Source organism: Haliotis rubra, unplaced genomic scaffold (assembly GCF_003918875.1).
Source record: "Haliotis rubra isolate DU_JTF1 unplaced genomic scaffold, ASM391887v1 Scf392, whole genome shotgun sequence".
Taxonomy (NCBI): Eukaryota; Metazoa; Mollusca; class Gastropoda; order Lepetellida; family Haliotidae; genus Haliotis; species Haliotis rubra.
In genome coordinates, this window is record NW_025767071.1 from 342188 (window position 1) to 367554 (window position 25367).

The window sequence follows — 25367 nt, forward strand, 5'->3', positions numbered from 1 at the left end:
TTGGCAGAAAATATGCCACCATGATGACATTTCATGCTATATTATTCTTGTATACCTCTTTTCTCCGTCCGTGATGTCAACTAAATACTATTTAAAACTGCATTAAAACAGATTTACTCTTTCACTCACTCATTCACAAGTATACAGGCCAGTACGACTCATTTGTACCCAAACTAAATGATCACAGCTGTTTAGACAAACTACGTAGTTTTACATTCTCGATTAAGTTGATGGTTGAATTATTGTCGGATAAAACATTGCGTGTGTAGAGACTGGTGAAGTGTTTCAAGACGTACCTCATCCAAAACAAACCATTAACTTCTGTAGACAGTTTTATTCAACAGCAACGTTAAAAAAGAACAACAATCGGTGCAATATCCTCCAATAATACAGAAGTATCTCTATAATATTACATTCGTCAGCAGCAAAGGTACTAGAAATATCACATTGCGCTTTGATACAAATATTAGAGGATTGTATTTATCTGTTGAGGTTACTCAGAGGTTGATACAGAACAACTGGTAATAAAATTTGCAATTCAATGTTAATCCTCTCAGCTATCATCACTTTCCTTATTGGTATGAGCATAAAAGAGTTAGTTACATGACAGATTAAGTCTATGCTGTCGAGATCGGGGTATCAAAGGAATATAGTATATTACTATATTATACAATCCGAATAAAGAAAGTTTTGTATACAATTGTCTGAAAGTAGAAAGCCACTGCGACACTAAACGCCACCGAAACAAACATCGATAAACATTTGATACCAAATTAATCTGATATATGCTGATGTATTTGTTTATATTCACACACGACACTAATGAAGGAGCTGCAGGGGTGAGTATATAAAGACGTGTGGACAATGAGTTAAGATGTTGTGCTGTATCAAAATAATACGCTATTATCAATACAAATGGAACAGAACTGACATATGATATGAATTTGTTTTCAGATTATTTGAAAATACCATTTAATCAATATATAAATCTCCCTTGTTTACATTGGGAGAGAATGCATATTTTCCAAAACGTATGCAAGTGTCCATAAGCAATTGTACAACGTTTGTTGCTGGTCAAATAGCGAAGCGTAGAAAGGTTATGTGAGTCAGATGCGAGACAAAAATATATTATACTTAAAATACAAGTGTTGAGCATTTTGTCAATATTTACACATTTTAAGGACATACAGGCTTAAGGCACTTACGAATACCTATCTAGATGAAACTATGACGAATGAGTTATTGAAACGGTTTATATTGAGTAACTGGTGTAGGAATTAATTGATGAATAAATTATAAGCAACAACTCATAAATTCACAACCAACATAGTTATAGTCGTACTTTTGCAAACAGTCTCGCTGAATTGTTGCACTTGATTCTGTGTTTGTGATAATAAAAGAAGTACACATTCAAAAGCGATGTGCTATAGTACAGCAAAAGGACAGATGCATATTCATTGTCAACAATTAGACTCAAGCGTAATACGAAATACGTAAACCGTGAAAGTGATGCATAAATAGTACTCATTGCTGCACATAAAACTCACTGGTTCACGATTAGTCCAATAAAACAACTATAATATTGTAAAAACATAAATAGGCTACGAGGGTCGATTGATAGGAACGCTTTTTCTGACAAACATATTTTTATCTTTCCACATTGATACATGTTTGCCAACTGTGTCAATGTTGTCCAAGGCTGCTTTAACGTTATCGTTCAAGACGACATGAAGTCATGATGAAAGAGTCATTGCCTTTTCTCATCTACTCTTATACCTTGATTTTTCACATATATGCCCCTAAAGTGAAGGATGATAGTGATGTGTTTATTGTCTGGCCTTTGCATTATGGAAACTATGATAGTACCCTACGGATCCAAGATTTCCGAGGGACAGTGTCTGTGGTGGTAATATCAAAAGCTTGTACTCAAAGTGGATTGAAACAGCTAACAGTTAGATGGTAAAAGTTTTGGAACCCAATGCACTTTCTTTATTGTCATGTTTTCTTTGAAAATGGAATGTCTCTCTCGTGATAAGTGTCTAGTGAAGTATCAGTTTGACTCTCATCCATTTCCAATCATCGCCTGGTGCTGCTGACGTGACTCACCTTCAGGATGGGGCTGCACACCCAGTCACATGTTACTCTGATGCCCACTTATTTACGGTGGCATAGCAAGAGGCATCTTTCTCTGATGTTGTTCTCATAACCTGAGTTGGGGATTTCAGTCTTAAACCTATTTTAGAGTACTTGATCACTGCACATTTCTCAAGTCTTTCATTTTCCAAAGCCCTCGGATGCCAGACCTAGGCTTCTTCTACTAACTTGTCAAAATGTCTCTAGTTTCAACAAAAGTTGGCAGAATTATATAATTATTTTTCTTTTATGTGAAGTTTGGGACCAATTAATCAACCCTCTTATTTCTGCATTTTCATGATGAAACATTGCAAAGCTAAACAAGTCCACCGGCACACATTTAAAGATAAAACATATGTTTGAACATTTTTCGCTGTGGTTGTAACGTCAACAACAACATAAAATATTAATTAACACAAGTGCGGATTTGACGGTCGAAAAAACAAAAGTGGGTTTTAAGGTGTTTTTATACATGTTTAATAGGAGCCACCAAGTTTGTAAAATATTCTTAAAGTGGCTATTCCCAACGATTGGGACAGTTTTCCACTGATGTTTAATTAGCACTGGTGAAATGCTTGTACTTGTACCTTCTTTTCTTTCTGATCTCTGCATCGTTTTCGCCGGCTTGACGAGCGATATCCGGTTTCGATCGGTTCTCAAACGTGCGTTTGTTCTTGATGTCTTTGGTGACATCATCAATCATAGCGAATGCTTGCTTCAGCTGATTGTCAATCTCTGATACCTCAAGCGCCAGGCAATCTTCGGCCTTCCATTGTTGTCCTGCAAAGGGAGATTATATGTTGTGGTAAGTAAAGTGTGTAGAGTAAAGAGGCGAAGTTCCCCAGTGTACAGAAGTTCATATACTCAACCAGATAAAAAATTACACGTGATAAAATTGAACCCCATAAAGGAAATAGTGTTTGTGGTTGCACGTTCGTGTTGTGTAATAGTACTGTGTAACATACTGCTACTGTCCAGGTAACAATATATACGATGAAAAGTGGATTGCGGCATTGTTTTATTTTATTAATGCATGGTGTTCCATGACCCTTATGAGTGTAATAATTGTACTATGGGGCGCAGCGTTGTCATGTTGATATGTCAGTCGAGAACCATGTAGCTGCATAGGACTTTGGCCAAAAGTTGGTCCCAAAACTGTTTTCCAGTGAGATTCTCCTGAACGGCAATCACTTGATATCAACCGTTGGCACAAAATGCTCCCCAAACCACAAATCTGCCTCTTCCAAATCGGCCAACCTCACGAGCAGAACACCGTGCGTGACGTTCCACTTTCTGCGTACACCCGTATCCCGCCATCGGCAAAGCAAAATGTGAACTGTGGCTCGTAAATGAAGACAATTCTGTCCCACTGCATATGGTTGGATCTGGCATGTCTGCAGACCAATCATTAACGTTGAAACACAATGAAATTGCGTCAGAATAGGTCAGGTGTATGGTCGTGTAGCTCGGATATCTGAGGTGCACAGGCGATTCCTGAGGGTTACTGTACCTCTTAATAAATATCTACTAGTGGAGGTTGGAAAAATCTGCTGTTGTCTGAGATGACGTGACCTGATCTGTATGCCTTTTTGTGTGACGTTACTCTAAGACCTTGGGCGATCTGCTATGATGCCCGTCTGTTACACAATGGTCCTCAGATTGTCCTATGGTCTGATGACTATACCCCAGGGTTCGCTCAGCTGCTGCAAAGGATTCTTCAGCTTTAAACCTACCCATGGAACGTTGCTGATTTGTATGTCCGGTATACCAGTTTTTATACACAAATATAATTGTGACACGTTTTCCTGTCCAGGAATGTATGTGCTTGCATTTTAATGCGCGTTCGATCGCTGAGGCGAACACGTGACTCACTGCATGTGATTGTTATGTGATGTGATTGTAATGTGAATATCAAGTTTCTAATTTTGTACATAAATAATTTCATGTCACAGTTTTAGTCTTCATATTTTATCATACTTCTCAGCATCCCTTAAACAATATCTCACAGCCAATTAACAAAGCACGCTTACGACATACATGTGCAGTGCTTAACACAATAGCCTCAGCCCTTCCCCAGCCTGGCCCTTTGGCTCTATAGTCAGCTTGGGCACTCAGCTGAGCTGCCTACTGGACACCTAAGAAGGGCTGTTGTCACTTCCCATTCGTTCGTGAGAAGGAAAACATATCTAGTCCATTATCTAGGATTTCGCTTTGAATACAGCTTTTGGGTTGTATTCCGAGATAAGTTTTAGTATTGTATTGGATATTGTTCATGCAGTATTATTTGGAAATAGCTTGTAGTTGTATCAGAGTGTGTTAGTGTAGGTAATCATATTGTTTTAAATAACCAAATATGTAGTCTAAAATCATTATGATGTGGATACGCATTAAACTAAGGAGTAATATTAGTAATTTGATGATTGTAGTTGAACCCATTTGTTATATAAGAGTGAGTGAGTGAGTTTAGTTTTACGCCGCACTCAGCAATATTCCAGCTATATGGCGGCGGTCTGTAAATAATCGAGTCTGGACCAGACAATCCAGTGATCAACAGCATGAGCATCGATCTGCGCAATTGGGAACCGATGACTGTTATATAAGAGGCAAGGCTAAGCATGCATACATGTGATGAATGAATTTACATAAGCATGAATGGTAATCATAAAAAGGTTAATGAAAATAAGCATGAATGATGGAATGAGGTCTTATTTGACATTCTTTCATCTTGCTCAGCTACAGCTATACTAGTATTTGTATGTATGATACATGTATTAGTGCTGAGCTTTGTAATTGCCCTTTATTAACATGTCTGTACATATTGTTATTTTCTCTGCAGACGACACATAAGGTTTGATACACCCAGGCCCACACACCTCGTAAGTTAATATGTCGGGTTTTTTAGTGTTTATATGTCATGTATTCATTTGTACTGATGGGTTTGATCATTTATATCAACTTAAAGACATTTAATACATACTAATTACTTACTGCAGCAACTACTGTGTATGGTATCAGTATGTGTTCTAATTGTATGTTTACATCTGTGGAATTCGAATTTCGAATATGTGAATGTTGCTTGTTTTTCACTTCTCCACATCTGAAAATATACCATCGGTCATTGACAAACACGGTACCTAACGTTTGTTGTCTGTATGTGGCTGACACAGTCCTGCTACAATATTATAACTGACCTTGATTGTAATATGGAGCAGTTGGTTTTAGGGACGCCGGATTTGGAGGAGGAGCACTAGTGAAGGGTTGATTCTGAGGGGGAGATACATCTTGGTCATCGTATCCACCATTCTGAACTGCCAACATTTCCCGTCGCTTACGACGTTTCTCTCTCTGGAAGTAGCGCCGTATTCGGCTGCAGCAGTAGATGACACCACAACCACCTAAAACCACAGACCCAACTTGATTAGACTTTCTTATCACGATAGAATTACGCTTACTTGTCACACTGTATGAACGCTGAAATCCATTCACGTCTTTAGACTGGTCCTGCACAAGGCAAGTACCGAATAATAACTATTAGTTCCCACAAATTGACACGGTAGTCAGTCCGTAAAAGAACTAGGTGTGAAAGGAACAAATAAAATAAAAAAGCAGTGTGATGAAATTAACAAATGTATTCTAAAATTAACTAAGTTCACAAATAAAAAACCCCAAAACACTACAAGAGTATCACCTTGACAGAACACAACAGATTGGCAGTACAGATTCAAAGGTATTGTAATACAAGATCAATGATTACAGCAATAAAGGCAACGGTAATATTCATCTCACAACAACAGTGATCTGGTTTGGAAGAAAGGGCTAAACAGAGAGTATCCAATATATAATGATCATCACATACAATGTCGGTCTCCTTGTGGCTTGAGATGTGACTAATGTGAGATGAGAGCAAGGGTTACCTCCATTTCCTCTGGTATTGTACCATCATGTTTCTTTTCAGCTGTGGTCAAACCGTTCTGAATAAGCTAGCACTTGATTATCAGCAGAGTTGTATAACATATGTTATATTTGGGATCACACTTTCTTTGTAAAGTACGGATTCTAGTTCTTTGTTGGGTTGTGTCTTATCTGGGATTCAGAGTCAGGCACCTAATCGCCAGCACAGAAAGTCTAACCCGCTCAGCCACCGCAGCTTTGTGTGGAAGCCGAGGAGGTCACAGTGAGAGAACGGTGAAAAAGAAATTCACAGTCAATAACGTGTATGTCCACCATGAGCATTCATGCATGCTTGACACCTGCGCCTCATAGAGCCAATCAATTGTCGCAAGACGTCTTCTGGAATGGTACTGCATATCTGTGGAAGCACCGGGTGGAGTTTCTGAGGCGTAACTGGGAATTTGTCCAAAGTCTCAATCTCCTCTCCTTTTCGTCCCAGACGTGTTCGACAGATGCAAGGATGTAACGGGCCAGGCTAGAACGTTAACATTGCGCCAAGAACTGCTGAACCACCATGGCGACATGGGGTCTGAGGTTGTCCTGCTGGAAGATCATTCCTGGACCATTCTGCTGGACAAGCGGTATGGCGACTGGATTGACAAATTTGGTATCTCTACCTGTACCTGTATCCCGTTAAATTTCCATTGATGACAAGCAAAGGTGTACGTCCAGCACTCGTCATCCGGCCCCAAACCATCACTCCACGCTGCCAAAACGGTCGGCGTCAACAGTTCCTAACATAACGCTCACCACGTCGCCGGTAAACGCGGGTTTGGCCATCAGCGCGGTGCAAGAGGAATCCGGACTCGTCAGTGAAGAGAACATGTCCCCACTCACGTGCTCTCCACCACAGATGTTGTCTGCACCAGTGCAGTCGTAGAAGGTGGTGACGTAATGTCAAAACTTATCGTCTGGCAGTACGTCTAACACGTCCCGTGTGCAGCCAGACGCCGGCGAATGGTCTTTGGCGATATCCTGTTGACACCAGGAACCGTTCGGGCTTTCAGTTTGGCTGGTTTGAATCTTTGGCACAGATGTGTGGTTCGAATTCAACGATCGTTGCGTGGCATGGTTACAGGTAGACGGCCACTTCGGGGACGGTCTGCAACGACGGCGTTTTGTTGATATCGTTTCCACAAGCGGCATATGGTGATCCTATGCACGTTAAACTGCTGTGCAACGTTGCGCTGGAGTGTTCCGGTTTCAAGCATTTCTTTCATTTTCAGTTAGCCGTGGCATATTCTTCCAAATTTGTGTTTTTCGGACCCATCGACGTCTAAATATTTGGGTGACAATGATTCGAGGTTTAGAGCCACACTTTATGCCTTTTTTCCACGGACTTCTTGAAAGCACGAAAAACCGAAAAACGAATGCAAAACAAAAACTACCGACAGGGTCCTGTTTGGGTTATGGATTAAGTGTATTATAAAGAATATCAAAATGCGTTATAAACATTTTCTCATTTATGTAAACCAATGTGTTGATCACACTAACTTATGCCTATGAGTATACTATTTCAAAAGATTTACGGAGATGTTTGACAAAACCTCCTTGCAATATACATGATTTTAATGTTAAGATACTCAAAAATGTTTTAATGTTAGATACTCCAAAAACTATGAAACTGCGTTTTGTAGTTCATATGTGACTGAAGTGGAAGATTAATTCCATATTACATTAGGATGTCCTCTTTACAATGAGTACCGTGTTTGATATTTACTTGAATACTATCGTAATTACTCTCATGTTCAAATGTTCATCAAATTCATGAGAACAAGTGATACGAGAATAGACTCTTAAGACTTTGTATCCTTCTTAAAGAAGTGTAAGTACTTTGATCGAAACAAAAAATCTTTGTCAACACATAATCATATCTATTGATATAAGATCTATATTCTCAGTGTGGCCCATATACATGTGTTTTTCAAAGTATTTTACACATGTTGTACTGTTCATGGTCATCTCTACGTAATAAATGATGATGATATGTTTAAACATTCCATACACCAGCACACTGCAGATTACAGCTGGTAACTCTTCAGAATCTCCCCTACATCAGCGCAGAGCAGGTCATGTATAGCAATTTTTCTTTTACAGCAGCATAAAACAGGTCACAATTAGTATAGTATCAAATACCTAACATATGATGCAGGTCCTGAAAGGATGCTGTTAGTTACCTACCATACACCAACACAATACAGGGAAGGACCAGGTACATAGCCTTGTTGTGGTCATCGGCAAAGAACCGCTCCAACTCGCTGCCATATGTTTTTTCAGTGGTGGTCAGCTCAGCTAAGGTTGTGGTGGGATCGGTGGCCATTGTCGCACTCTGTGTAGATGTGTTTTGCGCAAGAACAGATCCTACCAGCAGCAAAGCGTAGCCTTGGGGGTAAAGATAACAGAGAGTTAGTGGGGTTCAACACCGTCGAACAGTATTACAGTTTGTCTGCTTAATGTGCTGGAATAAAATAGAAAGGATACAGATCTGGATAGCTACAATACCGACTGTCATTTAAAAAAAACTTTCTTCACATGACGTTTCGGAAGTTCACCATGAAAACAAAATTATAAAATTTCAAATACAAAAGGTCAGCCAAAGGAAAGCAGTTCAGTTTATAAAGGTTAATACTTTCGCTCATTACCCATTGATCTATCTATCCTGTTTTTGCTATATCTGGTAATGCCACTGTTGCAATATTCTGGAACAAATTGCTTGGTTCATTTTTCCCATACTCACTGTTGCAATACCCATGAACGCATTGTCTAAATGTGTTCTTTCACACCCACTGTTCTATGGAAAGCATTGCCTCAACATTTTCTCCCACACACTTTTATGTATTACCATGGAACGCATCTTTTAAACATGTTCTCCCACACCAACTGTTGCAATACCATGGAACCATGGTATAATCTTAGTCTCCTGCACCCATTGTTGTAATACTATGGAACGTTTTGTCTAACATCATCCTGGTACACCCATTGTTGTTGCAACCGAATGGAAAGCATCATCTTGAACAATTTTCCCACAACGATGGGCGCAATACTTCAACTCTTTCGTCTGCTGACTATTAACAGAATCTAAGTTGTATGAAACTAAGTCAATGAATTGATATTAGTGTAAACGTAAAAACTAAACAAAGTAGCAACCGGTTACTCTTCACATTTTTGCTGAGCTACTAACTGCAATAGCTTCTTTTTAATGGTGAAAATATTTCTCTGATCTTGCAAAAGGTCAGCTCCAGCTCTGATGTCACAAGGATCTATGGCCAATCTTTTCTAAATTTGGCTCCTTTTGGGGAAAATAATGGCATTTTTCTGAAAGGAAAAAGCTTGAAAATGACTTTCATGTTACAGGGAAATTAATTACGATGGCTTTAAAATGTTGACTGACAATTGCTGTCCCAAACAAATTACACCTTTAGCCAAGCACATCAGTGAGAAATGATGACAAAATTTAACCTGCCATACCCAGAAAACTCAGTTTCTGTTCATTAGAATTTAAAGAAGCTCGAAAAGTCCATCTAGAATCACAACGAGTTGAGAACCTGCCAATACCCGTTCATTAGATCAACCTTGCTCATGGACTTGGATGGTGGGTTCTGTCAGTGCTGTCATCAGTTCTAGATATTGGGTAAGAGTTAGTTTTAGAAACAGTATTCACCCATTTTAAGTCTTTATAGCATATGTAACTAACATCAGGATACAGCACAAGAATGCAAGGTTAACAAGACTAAAACTTAAGTACTCCTGAACAGACTCCATCACAGCAAACACAATAATTATATGCCTTCATCCCAATCTTTCTCAACCTCAAAACAGTATGTCTTTATCATATTTTTAAGAGTGTTGTTAAACGTCTCTAAAGCTCACTGATATTCAGAATGGTATGCCCAAGGCCTAACCTGAGTTATGCCTAGACGATACTGTGCCTTTTGGAAAACAAATTACATGAAATTATTGCCCTGATCAGCAAAAAAGCAAACCAAGTGAAGAACTTTCTACCATAGCCTGGGCAGTAACCTGAGACGTTTTCAGTAAAGAAAAAGTGCTGAAAATGTGTGGATGCACAAAATGCATTGATTACCTGACCTTACTGTAGGCAAAAGACCAACAAAATTAATGACGACCCTGCCGACAAGTTCTTCAAAAGCTGGAATAGGTTTGCCAAACATTCAGAGGTTGGGTGGCTTCATCTTTTCTGATCAGGTTTGCCGAAAACATTCATAGGTTGCAGGTTTTGAAAAGTATCATCAAAACTCTGCATCATACTGCACATCAGGTCACTTTAAAAGAAATAGGACCGAATTTTGTCACAATTATCTTTAGTTACTGAGAATTTTGTAAAAAGACTGTGACTTTACAGTCACAGAAAAGCATTATGAAATTCTAGTATCATCAAAACTCGTTGAAGCAAATAAAGTAGTAAGACAAAAATAAACTTCCAATAAGGTATTTGCAATTTTCGTTTAAGTCTCCCTGAGTTGTTGTCAAGTTTGTAATATTTGGCAAGTTCAAACTGTTGGAGAATAAGAGACATCTGTGATGTTTCTGCAAGACAACGCTTGTCCCAATTCAGCTAACGCCTAAGGCTGATTGTGGGACTGACGTAAACGTCTCAATTTCATACCAAGCATGTTTATTTAGGGTTACTTTTATAACTTTTCAAATAACTTTTCCTGCAACTTTATGTTATGCACAGTTACTTTTTCACTTTATTCAGATATCGATATAGTTTCAGATTACAAACTCAATGTCGAGTCAACTCTGTGTGTGTCTCTCTCTCTCTCTCTCTCTCTCTCTCTCTCTCTCTCTCTCTCTCTCTCTCTCTCTCTCTCTCTCTCTCTCTCTCTCTCTCTCTCTCTCTCTCTCTCTCTCTCACTCTCTCTGTGTGTGCTTGTACACTTCGGTAAATATTTCAGATGTAATAAGAAAATGTTTGATGAGGAGGAAAATATTTCTCTGGTCATCAGAGGATGTTGAGTTCCCATGGATATGTCCTTCATTACCACTTATACTTATCGAACTTTTTCGAATATTGTCCAGCTGCAATCTACTTTTAAACTGTATTCCAACTATAGTCTACCAAAAAGCCTTCTTAAACCTTTTTCTAAGATGCCTAGCGGTTAGAACAATGGAAAAACACCCACATTATCAGACAATAAAGGTATAGTTTTTTGATGACGTAACAATTGAATGACGTTATCCCGTCATTGCGCCATTCTAGTGTGCCCCCTCGTAATCGAACCATTTTACATTACGTCACAATGTAAGCGACGTCACGATGCATGTCAGTTGTCATCGCCTCGTACGGCCCTCTACAGTAAACTACTCCGTTACATCCCGTTTCTTGGTTTGCAGTTGCTTCACGCAGCTAACATCACTGGTGGAAACATTACGTTTATGTTTTACGACGGATTAAATGTGTCAATCCGACTCACAAGTTTTTAGCGACACGGTAACGTTCGCAATGTTTACATTCCCACAATGCAATCGTGGAATGTCGCTTGACTACTCAGCTTCATCTGGATTCACATTCGTCACCACTCGCCCCTTTCCGTAACCTGCAAGAAGACTCGTCCCCCTTTTCGATGCTTGTTATGTGCGAAAATACGACAAACCAATCAGAACGCGCGTAAATGACTGCGGTGCTTTGGTAAAAATAATCCCGAGTACTTAAATCGTTTATGGCATTATGTCATTGTTTAAAAAATCATGAAAAATATATTTCGTCATATTGAAAGTACAAAGAACTTAGCTAACACAATTTTGCTGCCTATTATGGTGTTTTTGATAAGAATCATGCGATTGACGGCGAGAGATTCAAATACACGCACGTGCGTTTGTTGACATAACGGCTCTCATGGGTCCAACTGAGGGTGTTTCTGACGATCTTGCGGGCTTGCTATGGACATTGTACGTGCGCTTCCAACAATTTTAGGAAATGTAATTATAAATCGCTACGAGTTTCAAAACAATAATATTATATCTGTATGTAACTAATCAACTGTAATCTTTAACATTGGGCATATATTTCAATTCTCTGAGAAAATTTTAGTCTGACCTTCATATATTTTTCAGCGAATTCAGTTAAAAGTCCACTTGTGGTATGACAGCAAGGTTACACGTATGTTCAGTTTGAGAAATGTTATAAAGTCATTTTTTGAGTTTCTGCTTTGGGATTTAATGTAGCGGGGTTTTTTTTACAAATTGTATTTGCATATTCGATTAAACAAATCCCATTTGTGTTTATTAAACCCTTTTCAGAAATATAATTGGAAATATAAGGGGAATATCTGGTAATAATTACGTCAGAATATGTCTTTAACAAATATGTTGTTGTTGTACCAAGGAGGTTTAATTGTTTAGAATAAATAGCAAAAAACAAAAACAGCAATACAATGTATGAGTACTTCGGTGATATTAAGTACCATTGGAATCAAACAGGAGTAGAGTTATCGTTCCTGTTTGAAGTAGTTCTGACATTCCTACGCCAATATGAAATCCTTCCAGAGGGGCACGAGTCGCTATTCGGCTTGTCCCGGAATAACACGAGTTGGTCACGAATGCTGGATGCACTGATCTAAACTTATTATTATTATTATTATTATAGGATATTTATATAGCGCACATATCCACGCACTAGTGCATGCTCAAGGCGCTGGTATTTTTTCCCTCGATCATTGGATGTCAATCTCAACGGCACATCGCATTATCAATCTCAACTCCCTGGGGAGTATACAACTCTTGCAGCCACTAGGCGCACCGAGTTATTGTGACTTTCTCATCCTAACGAGGTACCCATTCACAGCTGGGTGGACTGGGACACATAGTCACAGTACTTTGTCCATGTTCACTGCACGTTGCTGTACCCGCAACTAGGTGTTTGCACGTATTCATGTGGCCACCATCTGGTCAAATACCAACGGATTCGTGGGTTCTTTTAAGTGCACAGGGTTGTGTACTGTACACTAGGGGTTGTGACAACACTGAAAGAGTCTGCACACAAAGTTGACTCCAAGGTTTTTTACACCCGGTCACGGGTGGGCTCGATCCCGACACCTCAGCCTCACTGGATCACTAGCCTGGCGCCTTAGCCAGCTCGCCCACCGCGCCCCATTACGTTGGTAGTAGAAATGCGACGTTCATATTGCCCCATATGGTTTACGTTAATGACAGATGTAATTAAAATAATTCAGATAAAAAATATTTAATCCGAGCGTAAACCGTCATCAAACTGTTATCATTTGTTTTTTTCCGGTAACACTCGTATTAACGTAGGGGGGGAAGACACATCAATAGAACAGCGCGCCAGTTAGCCCTGTGCGAGGATTCCTAATTTAGGTCACCGACACCGTCGTTTGTTTTCTGCCTTAAATTAATCGTAATTATCCTTAGAAAGTATTAAATTTGGCATCTTAGGACAAGACATGCCGTTCGCTCTACCACCATGTATAGTGTAATAAAACACACTTTCGCCCTGAACTATTATAGTTAAAGTACGAGGACGCCTGGACGCTTGCGTCCGAGGGCTTTAACGTTATAATAGTTCAGGGCGAAAGTGTTTTATTACACTATACATGGTGGTAGAGCGAACTGTATTTCTTAAACCGAGGACTTGAATGATGTGACCTTAATGGAAACTAATTCTGAGCAATAGTCGTACGGAGCTCTTTGAAATCCTGGTAGAGCATGTATCTCAAAGGTTGTGAAATGCAAATACGAAAATCCTCCCTTTTGTCCGCCTCCACCGCCCTGTGGAGAGTTTTTTGTCACTCAGGTTTGGCCATTAGAAGACCAGCATCGGTGTGATGATCATACCCCGTCTAGCCCTAGCTGCAAGTTGGATTACTCGTTGCAAGTGAGATTACTGTTGCTGAGGGAGAGGTGAATATTTCTATCATTGTTTTTATTGCTATAATCGCTGCACTTGTATTACATTATCTCTGAATTTGTACTGCCACACTATTTTGTACTGTCATAGTGACACGTTTGCATTGATGTGCATTCATTGGGAACTAGTTTACAGTTGTTAATGAACGTTTCTCCTGCCCAAATTTTGTCATCACCTCCGTGGCAACTAATAAGGCCACAGGTAGATCTTTCATTAACAACTGCCGTGGACCCGGTGTAGCACCCCATTGCTGGTCGTAAGAGACGACCAAATTGGGCAACATGTTTGCTGTGAGTGGAGGAAAGGGTTCTGGTGGTTCAGGTCACTGGTTCCAGGAACAGCGTTCCTTGCCCAACACACCACTTTGACCCTGACTTCACCTAGACGGGTGGTAGAATGGGCCCGGTCATGTCAATCGGCTGGTCACGCCAAGCCCTGTGCTACAACTATGTGATGATAAAAATTGATAACTTGATTTTTTCATGCTTGACAAAATTATTTTGAACTAATAATTCTAAATGGATAATTTCATGTATGTTTTTGCCTAGAGTCGTATGCCCAGAAGGCGATATCTCATGGGCCAATCTGGTGGAAAAATAATCTTTTAGTTGTTCTGCTTGAGTGTATCATCCGAGTATCCTTGGTGCTGCAACTAGGAGACCCGCTGGTGTTTTTATCATTGTCCTTGTGATACCCAGTGGAGGGTGGGGAGCTCGGATGATGAAATCTAAACATTAACCATGGCTTATGAACACCCCCTAAAAACAACGACCTCAGACTGCCTAAATCATTGGTTACTGACCACGTTTTCTTGTCATTGAGACACAAGATAAGACGTCATTAAAGTTAAACCCTTTTGCTTTATCTAAGGGTATCCAAAGCATTGCCGGCAATTTGAAGAACATTAAAATATTATGTTGCGCTGTTGATTGAGTGCGGCAAAAGGCAACAACCAACCAACCTGTTGGGCACTGAAACTTTTGTTGGCATTCCGGTCACTGTCACTGCCCACAAACACTTAACACGAGCAAGGGAACAGTCAGAGACCGTGATCGATTACTGGCTGACATGTCTGAACTTGATATCGTCTCCGAGACGAGAGATCAGGGTGTACTCTATATCAAACGCTTCTAAACTCGTAAAAACAATACAACCACTGAAACCTGTTTTCTGTTTCGTTACCTAATGCTCCAAAATCTCTGAAGGCAGGCCACTGTAACATCAATATTGAAATGTACATTTCGAATCCGCCAATGTGCTTCCAATGCCAACAGCTCGGCCATGCCACTTGCATATTGTCTGTTGTGTGTGCTCACAAGACACACACAGCAGATGTCAAAAAGTGCACCAACTGCGCAGGGGATCGATCACCAACCTTACTCTAAAGACTGTCCCGTTTAGAAACAGCAAATGATGATCCACAGAATATAGTTGACCTAAAACATTAGTTTTGCAAATGAAAAAAAAAATGCTCCAAAGCTCAGAACAAACAGAGTACTATGCTTCCATTGCCAGAACAACGTCAGAAGCATCCTCTACAGTAACCAAATTATCTGCACGCTGTCAGGCAAACATAATTTTTCTCACCTACCATATCTAGGTCTCAACAAATACATTATTCGAATAGATACGTATAGATACATTATAAACACGTGTACTATATCATAGGTGGCTTGATGAAATACAAATATATTATCCATCAACCAGCCGCTTCCTTAACTCTAGGCTCAAACATAAATATTTAGAATAGAATAGAATAGAATAGAATAATACTTTAATGCCTTTTCAGGAATTTGTGTTACACCAGCAGAGCTACTGACACATTAGAGAGATACCAAACATATTTACATAAATTCTTTGATTTAGGTATCTTCACATTTGTTGAAGAGAGATATGGTACTTTGAATAAAGGATGTACGGGCTCTCTTAGTTTTCACAATTGGAACTTTGTAGCGGCGGCCTGAAGGGAGGAGGTTGTATTCCGAATTTAAGTAGTGAGTACGGTCAGATATGATTTTGACAGCTTGATTCACGATTTGCCGCTCATATATTGATGATAAACATTCAAATCTGACTCCAGCGATTTTACTTGCAGTGTTAACAATTTTGTCTATTTTAGATTTGAGATGAACTTAGAGAGACCCGTACCAACAATGGAAGGAACATGTTAAAATACTCTGAATAAATGCTACATAAAAAGAGCAAAGACTGTTTAATAATTCCGTTGATGTAGAAGATAACAATTGATGAAATTTATCGGTAGACGGATTGTTGTTGTACATTTGTGGTAAATTGCAGTTTCTTAGATTATTATAACATTCACATATAAGTATAAAATGAAATTCATCTTCTATTTCTTTATTACATATGGGGCAAATACGTTGATTAAACGCAACTCCCAGCCACCGTCCCTCATTAACCTTTAATTTTAAAATTCCCGCTCTGATCCTAGTAAGAATATTTCTATATTGTTGGGTTTTTTTCGTTAACAAAGTTAAATATTTTTCTGGTTCTAAAAGGCTTATATATTGTCTTACAGCTTACACCTTGAACTTTCTTCAATTGTACTATTCCATGTCTGTATATACATGTCAACTGCATCTCTTTTAAACATCTGAGGAAACTGGAATTCATTACCGACACCTTGAAATAACCAAACATAACCAAAATCCATATGAAAACAATAAATTATGCACAGATGAAACATAGCTATCATAACCACAATTATCATAACACATTGACATATCAGAAGCTTTTTGGGAATCCTTTGTTGATGCAATTTTACAAGTTTAAGCCAGAATTTTATAAAACGCCATTGTGCATTTATGTACAGTGGGTAACAACCACATTCACCATTAACAATTACATTTGGTGTTTGAGGACCAACATTTAAAAATTTCTTACATGCAGTTAAATGTACATTTCAATCTTATAAAATTCATTATTACCCCACGCTTCGGCACCATACAAAAGAATTGGTTGAATTTGAGTATCAAATATTTTGAAAACTGTAGAATAGTCAACATTGTTCAGTTTATATAAGTGATGTAATACTTTTAGAAGCGCCCTTTTACCCCGCGATGATAAATCTAATATATTACACCCGCTCAAAAGTTAAGCACCACCAACTGCAACATTAAAAGTTGACCCCAAAATACAACATAGAGGAAATCCGGTTTAAAACGAGGTTATGTAATAAAGAGGTAACAGGCAAAACCACATGAGCACGTTTTGCACGTGCCACGTGACAGTTGCTGATACATGGTAACCCTGTGCTTTAAGTTCTCACGTGTCATTTCGAAGCGTCACTATAGTCTGAAATCGATTCTTTTCTACTGTCCAACTATGCCTAGACGAAGAATTATTGACAATGAACGATGGCAAATCATTGGTATGCATAATACTGGTATGACATGTAGGGAAATTGGGAGCCAACTCAATATTAACCACAGTCGTCTGATACGAAAGCACATGACTACTGGGGATGTTAAAGATAGAAAACGTACTGGAAGACCCCGAAAAACGAGTGCTCATGATGACAGATTGCTCGTTAGACTTGCCAGACGGGACCCAAGATAGACAAGTCGGACTCTTAGAGACAGATGGCAATTCAACGCCAGAGTTTCCCTCAGCACGGTGAAACGAAGGCTGAAATCAGGTGGACTTGCTCCACGTCGTCCAATTCGACGCCCTCTCCTAACCCAGAGACATATGCAAGAACGGTTACAGTGGTGCACCACAAGACGCGGCTGGAATATCAGGTCTTGGAGGAGAGTTCATTGGTCGGATGAAAGCCGGTTTTTGTTACACATGGTTGATGGGAGAGCCTGGATATGGCGTCCACGAGGAACTGCCTACCATCAACATAACACCCAGCCAGAAATTCCATTTGGTGGTGGATCTGTGATTGTCTGGGGTTGCCGTTCTTATGATTGTAAGCTTGATCTTGTCCAAGTCCAAGGCAACCTCAATGGACAAAGGTACCAAAATCAGATCCTTCAAAGATAAGTTGTGCCTCATTTTGACAATCATCCGCTTACAAGCCGTCCCATTTTCATGGAGGATAATTCCCGGCCGCACAGAGCCCATGCAGGTAACGCCATTGACACTCTTCCTTGGACGGCGAGAAGTCCCGAATCTGAATCCCATTGAACATTTATGGGACATTTTAGGCCGTAAGGTGCGAGCTAGGGTCCCTGGTGTCCAAAATCTTGCACAGGCACTCCAAGAGGAATGGAACAAGATTCCTAAAATGCAAGTCAGAAGACACATTTCCAGCATGAGGAGGCGTGTTGAAACTTGTATCCGTGCGAGAGGGGTATATACCCGATATTGACACCAATTTGTGTGAACAAGGACAGATGGTTTGCAAGTCGGTTCATTACTATTGTGCTAATAAAGGTTTGTAGTTTGTACAGGAGCAAACTTTCTACGCTACTGAATTTGTTCAAAAATTCCACCATTGAAACCTTGTTAATAAAATGTGAAATATTCAATTCATGTCTTCATTTTTCATCTGTATTACTCGTTTACTGTCGTACAAATACAGATTTTACATTTTAATTGAACTTAATGTGGCAACTATTGATTAACAGTAATGTTGATCTCAACTATGACCGTAATTCTGGTGGTGCTTACCTTTGAGCGGGTGTATACATTTATTGATTTTACAAGAAGATGAAAAAGGAATACCTAGATATATATATGAATCAACTGTTAAAACACGTTCACCTTTATAAAACTATTTCTCATTTCTCGCTACTGTCCACCTCTTCTAAAAACAACAATCTGAGTTTTCTCTTTATTAACTGTCGATCCCCACGTGTCTGTATATGATTCTAGAATTACTAGTTGTCTTTGCAGACCCGATGTAACATCAGAAACTAAAATCACATCATTAGCAAATAATAACAGCAAATTTTCAAGCATATCTGGAAATAATTGCACACCAAATTTTCCGTGTTGCATTATATCAAACAATTCATTTATAAAGATCAAGAAGAGGAGTGGACTTAAAATGCAACCCTGCCTTAATCCTATTGGACGTTCAAAATAGTCTTATTTTGATATAGTGTTATTACTTTTTACACAGGCTTTAACAGAGCTACCAATACTTTTCAGAGCTCTAAGCACCTTTCCATCATGCATAAAGACATACCCACAGGGTTTTTTTTACGGTCGATCGAATCAAAGGCCTTTCGGAAGTCGACAAAGGCGACACATAGCTACACTTTCTTGTTCAATAAATTATTTTTTAATGATAGCATATCGCGTGACAATGTGATCTACTGCTGAATACCCGTTTCTGAAACCAGCCTGAGTTTCTGTAAAGTTGTTTCTTAGAATAGCCCAATTTGTCAATCTTGCGTATAAATTTTACTCAAAGTGCAAAGTATAGATATTCCTCTAAAATTGTCAGGATTATCTTTATTACCCTTTTTATGAAGTGGGATGATAAACAACTTGTTAAATAATTTTCCCCAAAACAGGATAAAGATTGATTCTGAACATTTTAACATTTCAATTATGAAATGATCATTTCCTGAGGATTTATCATTCTTTAAATGCTGAATTGCAACATGAATTTCTGAATTAGTTATAGGTGACTCAAGAATATATGCATCAAGATCATCAAGTGGTTCATCATCTTTGAAAGATGTAGATCCCACAAAACCACAAACCCACCCCCCAAAAAAGATAGGCTATCAGAATAATATCATATGGAATTGTAGAGGTCTAAGGGTTAATTTCAATTAATTGCAGCTATTAGTACAGGATTTAACACCATCAGCGCTCTGTAAGAAACATATCTAAAACAGACAGATGCTTTTGACTATGTCATTTTAATGTTCTCACCTCCGGGTGATAGGGCCACTTGAGGATCTTCGATCCTTGTCAAACAGAATGTTATCCATCGCCTTGTTATACTTACTACTAATCTCCAAACTGTTGCAGAGCGACTTACTTTAAACGCTGCATTTACATTGTGCCCTCTGTATATCTCTCCGTCATTTTTCTTCATCAAAATTATGCACCTCAATTCCAAAAGTATCAGAAAGAGCAGGAACAGAAATCTATCAATTTCAATTCAGATAATGGGGAAGACTACAATGAATCATTTTCTATTCATACTGCCCTTGAACAAGCACACGATACTGCTGCGGGAGCTAATAACGTACATAAACATGTCCTGGAGCACTTACCAGAATCATGTTTATAGAACCTTTAAGTATTTTTGATGACATTTGGATCTCAGGGTTTTATGACATGTGGACGTCGGTGAATTATCCTTCTTCGTGGCATGATGATATCATTGTCCCGGTACCAAAACCTGGACGCGATCAAACTGACCCTTCGAATTATCAACCGATTTCACTAACTAACTGCGTTTGCAATACCATGGAACGCATGATAAATTATCGAGTTGTTTGGTACTTGGAACCCAATAACCTAATGACAGATATTAAATGTGGTTTTCGTAAAAAACAGAAGAACCATCGATCATGTAGTTAGTTTAGAATTATTCGTTAAAAATACCATCATTCAAAAACAACATGCAGTATCTATCTTTTTCGATTTAGAAAAAAGCATACGACACTACATGGAAACATGGTATTTTAAGAGATGTACACGATTTTGGATTGCGAGGCCGTTTGCCTCAATTTATATCCAAGTTTTTACTGACTGGCAATTTCCCTCAAGGCAGTAGTTTGTCTGTCACATCATTTAATATAAAGATATACTAAATAAATAATCTATCAAAGGTTTTAAATGATTCAATTGATGGAGCGTTATTTGAGAATGACTTTAATATTTTCTATCGTGGCAAAACCAAGCATTCTATTGTGTTTAAATGCATTAATAAATGGTGTTCAGAATATATATAAAAAATGGTATCAACTTTGGTCTAAAATATGAACCTTACAAGGACCCGGAATTAATTTTACACCTATTAAAATTGTAAAACAGGCCATGTTCCTGGTTATGATTTTCTATCAACATTTGACCTTTCGGCCACATATAAAATATTGAAAAATAAATGCCCGAAGGAATTAGATAATTATATTGAAAGTTGTTTCCAACTCGAAGAGGGGAGGAAACCAGACGACGCTCCTCCAACTAAACAGAGCGCTGATACGTTCAAAACTCGAGTATGGCTCTATCATCCATGGTGGAGCCTGCAAAAGCAACCTTAATCTTCTTGATTCTATCTACCATCAAAGTCTAAGACTTTGTCTTGGATCTTTTCGAAATTATATACCGCTACATCAAGCTCTCTTTGCAATATATTACGAAATTATTTTCCAATAAATCAAATCCAGCGTACAACTGTGTGTTTAATCCACTGTATGATCTATATAATAAAAAGTCTACTCTTACTCCATCTCTTGGAATTCGAATTAAACCTTTCATTTCTGCCAGAGATCTCAGAAACATATCTCTTTTCCGCATATTTTCTTCACCTCTTTGGCAATTGGCGAGACCACATGTGAATCACATTAACAAAACTCAAGAAATCTGAAACTAACCAACTTAATTACCAAAAGCAATACAATGATTTAAGAAACACTTTTTTTACTAATTCAAATTATCTTCACAGATGGAGCCAAGGATGGTGGCGTCGTTGCGAGTGTCACTGGCATTGGATCCAGAACAGTTTCTCCTCGATTGAAAACAGCTCCATCTCTTCAGCTGGAACAAGTTCCATATTATCTGCTCTTAAATATATCGATATCTTAATCTAAACAAAACATCATATTTTCAGATTCTCTTTCTTGCCTTGAGGCCATTAAAAACATGTCAAATAAACATCCACTTTTAATTGAAATTCTTGAATTACAAAATAATCTTGCGACTGGCCACATATGACATCGTCTTCTGCTGGTTACCCAGCCATGCTGAAATCACTGGTAACGCATTGGCTGATTATGCTGCTAAGGCAGCACTCGACAAATCCGTGACACCTTTTCTGATGCCCTACAGTGACTATAAACCTGTTATTAGAAATTACACCCGAGATCTAATGCAGAAGGCGTGGGACAACTAAGTAGGTATCAATAAATTGCATGATATATAACCAACTTTGGGTTATACATACTTGGGCTGTCAGTCCATATTTGAAGTGGTCATATTATTGGTCATAGCAGATACACTCATGAATATCTATTAAAAGGAGAGAATCCTAGATTTTGTATCCCTTGTAATGAAATAATCAAGCATATCCTCCTGCTTGACTGCATTGATTTTTCCATCACAACGAATAACTATTTTACATTATCATCAATGAAGGATCTTTTTAATAACATTTTATAACTTAATAAGTTTCAATTATACCTATCACAGAAAGTAAATATGATGACATTCATAAACATTCTAGGCATAAAATTACACACTGTATCGTGACGTGATTCAGATGATTGTTCAATTTATGCACTTTCTTGACATGCCCTCAGAATCAGTAGCCAATAAACGAAAACATTATCCGGTGCCGGTATTTGTGCAGTGGCTGATCATGACGACAATATTGTTTCGTTACTGGTATGATTAAAACCAACAAAGCACAGAAAATGTAACTACGCCTGGTTGTTTAAAATACGTAAATTTCTTGACACGCCCTCAAAGCGGCGATCTTGTTGAGCAGTTCCTCGACTGTAATTGAGAATCCCCGACATTTCGTAGTGGTGAAAGTGGTCTGCTTTGGGCAGCGTTCTTTAATTTTGTACATACTTTGGGGAAGAAATACAATAACACGTGACCAACACAGTTAATCAGAATGAAGAAAATACAATGAACACAACGAAAATATGATTATAAACACAATTATTGATATCAAGGATATTTAGATATGTTTCAATGAAACACCAAATTACGCTGTCAGCAATTGTAACCTTGAACATTTCCATCCGTGAACAAAGTTATTTTGTAGAGTAATTATTCTTTGAAATGCAAGACACTATAGCTATTACATGCATATTTTACTATTGAAACCCACCATTCGACTGTATCAACAACACTGCTTTTTAAGGGCTGAACGTTCGTTTCCTGACCGGAAACAAAATGTTGGAAAATATTTATTACTGTCTTCTAAATTCAAATTCGCACAACAAGGATGCAATCAATGTAATATTTGAAATGTCTATGTAATTCCATTGACATTAATATATTTGGTATCAATAACCAGGCTAAGATTCATTGATTATTCAAAAGTTTCATTGAATATATTTTCTGCTGTTTGTATCTTATTGTTCTGCACTCTTTAAAAAGGTTTTAGAAGTATTGTTTGCGTTAGTTACAATTATTGTTGCAATTATTTCATGTAATTCTAATGGTAAAAAGGCGACAACCCAAACAGGAGTTCAACAGGGGTCATATATTTTGTGTTCATAAACTCATGGTATCGTAGAAAAAACGGTAGTCGAGAGCTTCCACGATTGAAAAAATAACCCTAAGTAACACATAGTTGTTCCTCTTCTTTGAATATCCTTCGGTTGAGAAACGTGGAGAATCATTTTATGAAACGGGAAAAAGCTTAGTTGTACATTGTAGCAATCCCTTCAGGTTATGTCCTAAATATAGCATAGCCGTGCAGATGTGGACTGCTAGGTCCAAGGCAGTGTTTACTGATGATACCGCGTTCATTGACAATAGGCTGAAAAACAGTTCAAACACCAGTGACATAAGCTTTCGAGTTATGTTTAAATGTATGTATAAGTAAGAACTGAATTTGTACACAACACGTTTCTCTTCGGTTCAGTTCTAATTAAAACTCGGGATTTTCCAAACCGAATAGGTTTCGCTCGCCAGTGTCCGATAATGATCCCCTGTGCTTTGAGAAAATATGTAGGTACTAACAAGGTGTGTGGAAGCAGAATAAAACTGATATACAGTAGAAACTAAAGCAGGAGGTGTACAGAAATCAGTGTTAACCACGTGGACATCGACATACAATATCCCAACAGGGACTGAAACGATAAACAGGTATATTGCCTTCAGCAAACTCCAAACCGTTCAAAAGAGCTCAATATGGTTAGCGTATGCCACTTAACCAGAGTGATGGGTCATTTTGAAACCAGGTATATGAACAATTAACAACGCGTGCATTTGTATTAAGTTATTCAGATCAGTTCATGGCAACATCATGCGAATGTGACAGTCGAAATACACTGATCATATAGCATGTTATTTCTCCTAGTTTGTATTCTCTTTGAGAAGTTACGTTTATCAAATTGTATGGTATGAATTCTTCAATCTCTTGTTATTACCTTGACCTCCTGTAAAACTCCAATTGTGCTATCACACATCAACTAAATAAGAGCAGTCTCGTCGATATAGTTATCAGTTAATCTGTCTACATATCTGCAGTAATGTCGTCAGTGGCTGTACATGCTTGCTACATGCACCATAGTTGTTGTCTAAGCTGATTAGCCAATGACTCTAGGTACCTAAAATATGGATCATGTTACTTGTTTGATCGGTATGTTAGAGGCATGGTGAGTCAATAATGAAGTATACGACTTTATGAATAACCACTTCTTGTTTTTAGCAAATATAGGTGTCAGAACCAACACCGAAACGTTGCTTTATGCAAAAAGAATAAAAAAGAAGTTGTTATCCATAATGTCGTATGCTTCGTTGTGAAATAGGTTCAGCAAATACAGTCAGGGCAACTCATTCTGATGGCTGTAGGTCAATGCAAACTATTGAGCTATTGAAGATTTTACAAACATTTACAAACATATGTCTGGTCTTTTAATAGCTGAAGAGTAGCTGAAACATAGCGGTGTTTTCCAGAAGGTAGCCTTCCACCTTGGTAGTGCGTGGATATATTAACTACAAACGAACACAATGACATTTACTGCAAGGGAATTGTACTTTGTTTGGGATGGGCGTTGCTAGGCAGTAAACGAAAACAACCTTAACTCTTGATGCCAAGAAGAAAACAGTTCATTTTGTTCTGTCAGCGGTTGCGTTTTGCATAATAGATGATATTGATGAAGGGAAAATCGTTTTTTCACACGAATCGAATTGTAACAGTTTATGTTTTCCGTTGAGCTACATTTAATGTGTCTATAATATGTGGAATACCATTTTCTAAATTGTCACGTCATCCGGAAATCATGAGCCAGAAGATAATTTACAATGCTGAAAATAATGTTACTTGTTACCACCAATGAGTATAGATTCCCGTACGACACCTTAAACTCATCTCCAAAAAACAAAATATTCCCTCTCGAATTCAGCGCTGCGCATTTCACCGAAAGATGACAACCAAATTTATTTTTTATCTAAAGTATAAGACCTTTTGGTGAATTTGGAAACACCGTTGACTTCATTTCAACTCATACTGACATATAGTCACCTGACGAAGGGGCAAGGAAAAAGCCCTGAAAAA

At 38.4% G+C, this 25367-nt stretch overlaps 1 protein-coding gene across 2 annotated transcripts in view; it reads right to left on the reverse strand.

Annotated features, from left to right (window-relative positions):
* Nucleotides 1-319: 319 nt before the first annotated feature.
* LOC124286822 overlaps nucleotides 320-25367 on the reverse strand; it is a 29451-nt gene continuing 4403 nt past the window's right edge. For both annotated transcript variants that reach the window (XM_046723261.1, XM_046723260.1), the window contains exons 2-4: nucleotides 8266-8466; nucleotides 5325-5528; nucleotides 320-2913 (exon numbers count right to left, since the gene is read on the reverse strand). In XM_046723261.1, coding sequence (XP_046579217.1) covers nucleotides 2687-2913; nucleotides 5325-5528; nucleotides 8266-8404 — 570 coding nt within the window. In that variant the 5' untranslated portion in view covers nucleotides 8405-8466 and the 3' untranslated portion in view covers nucleotides 320-2686. The remainder of the gene's footprint in view (nucleotides 2914-5324; nucleotides 5529-8265; nucleotides 8467-25367) is intronic.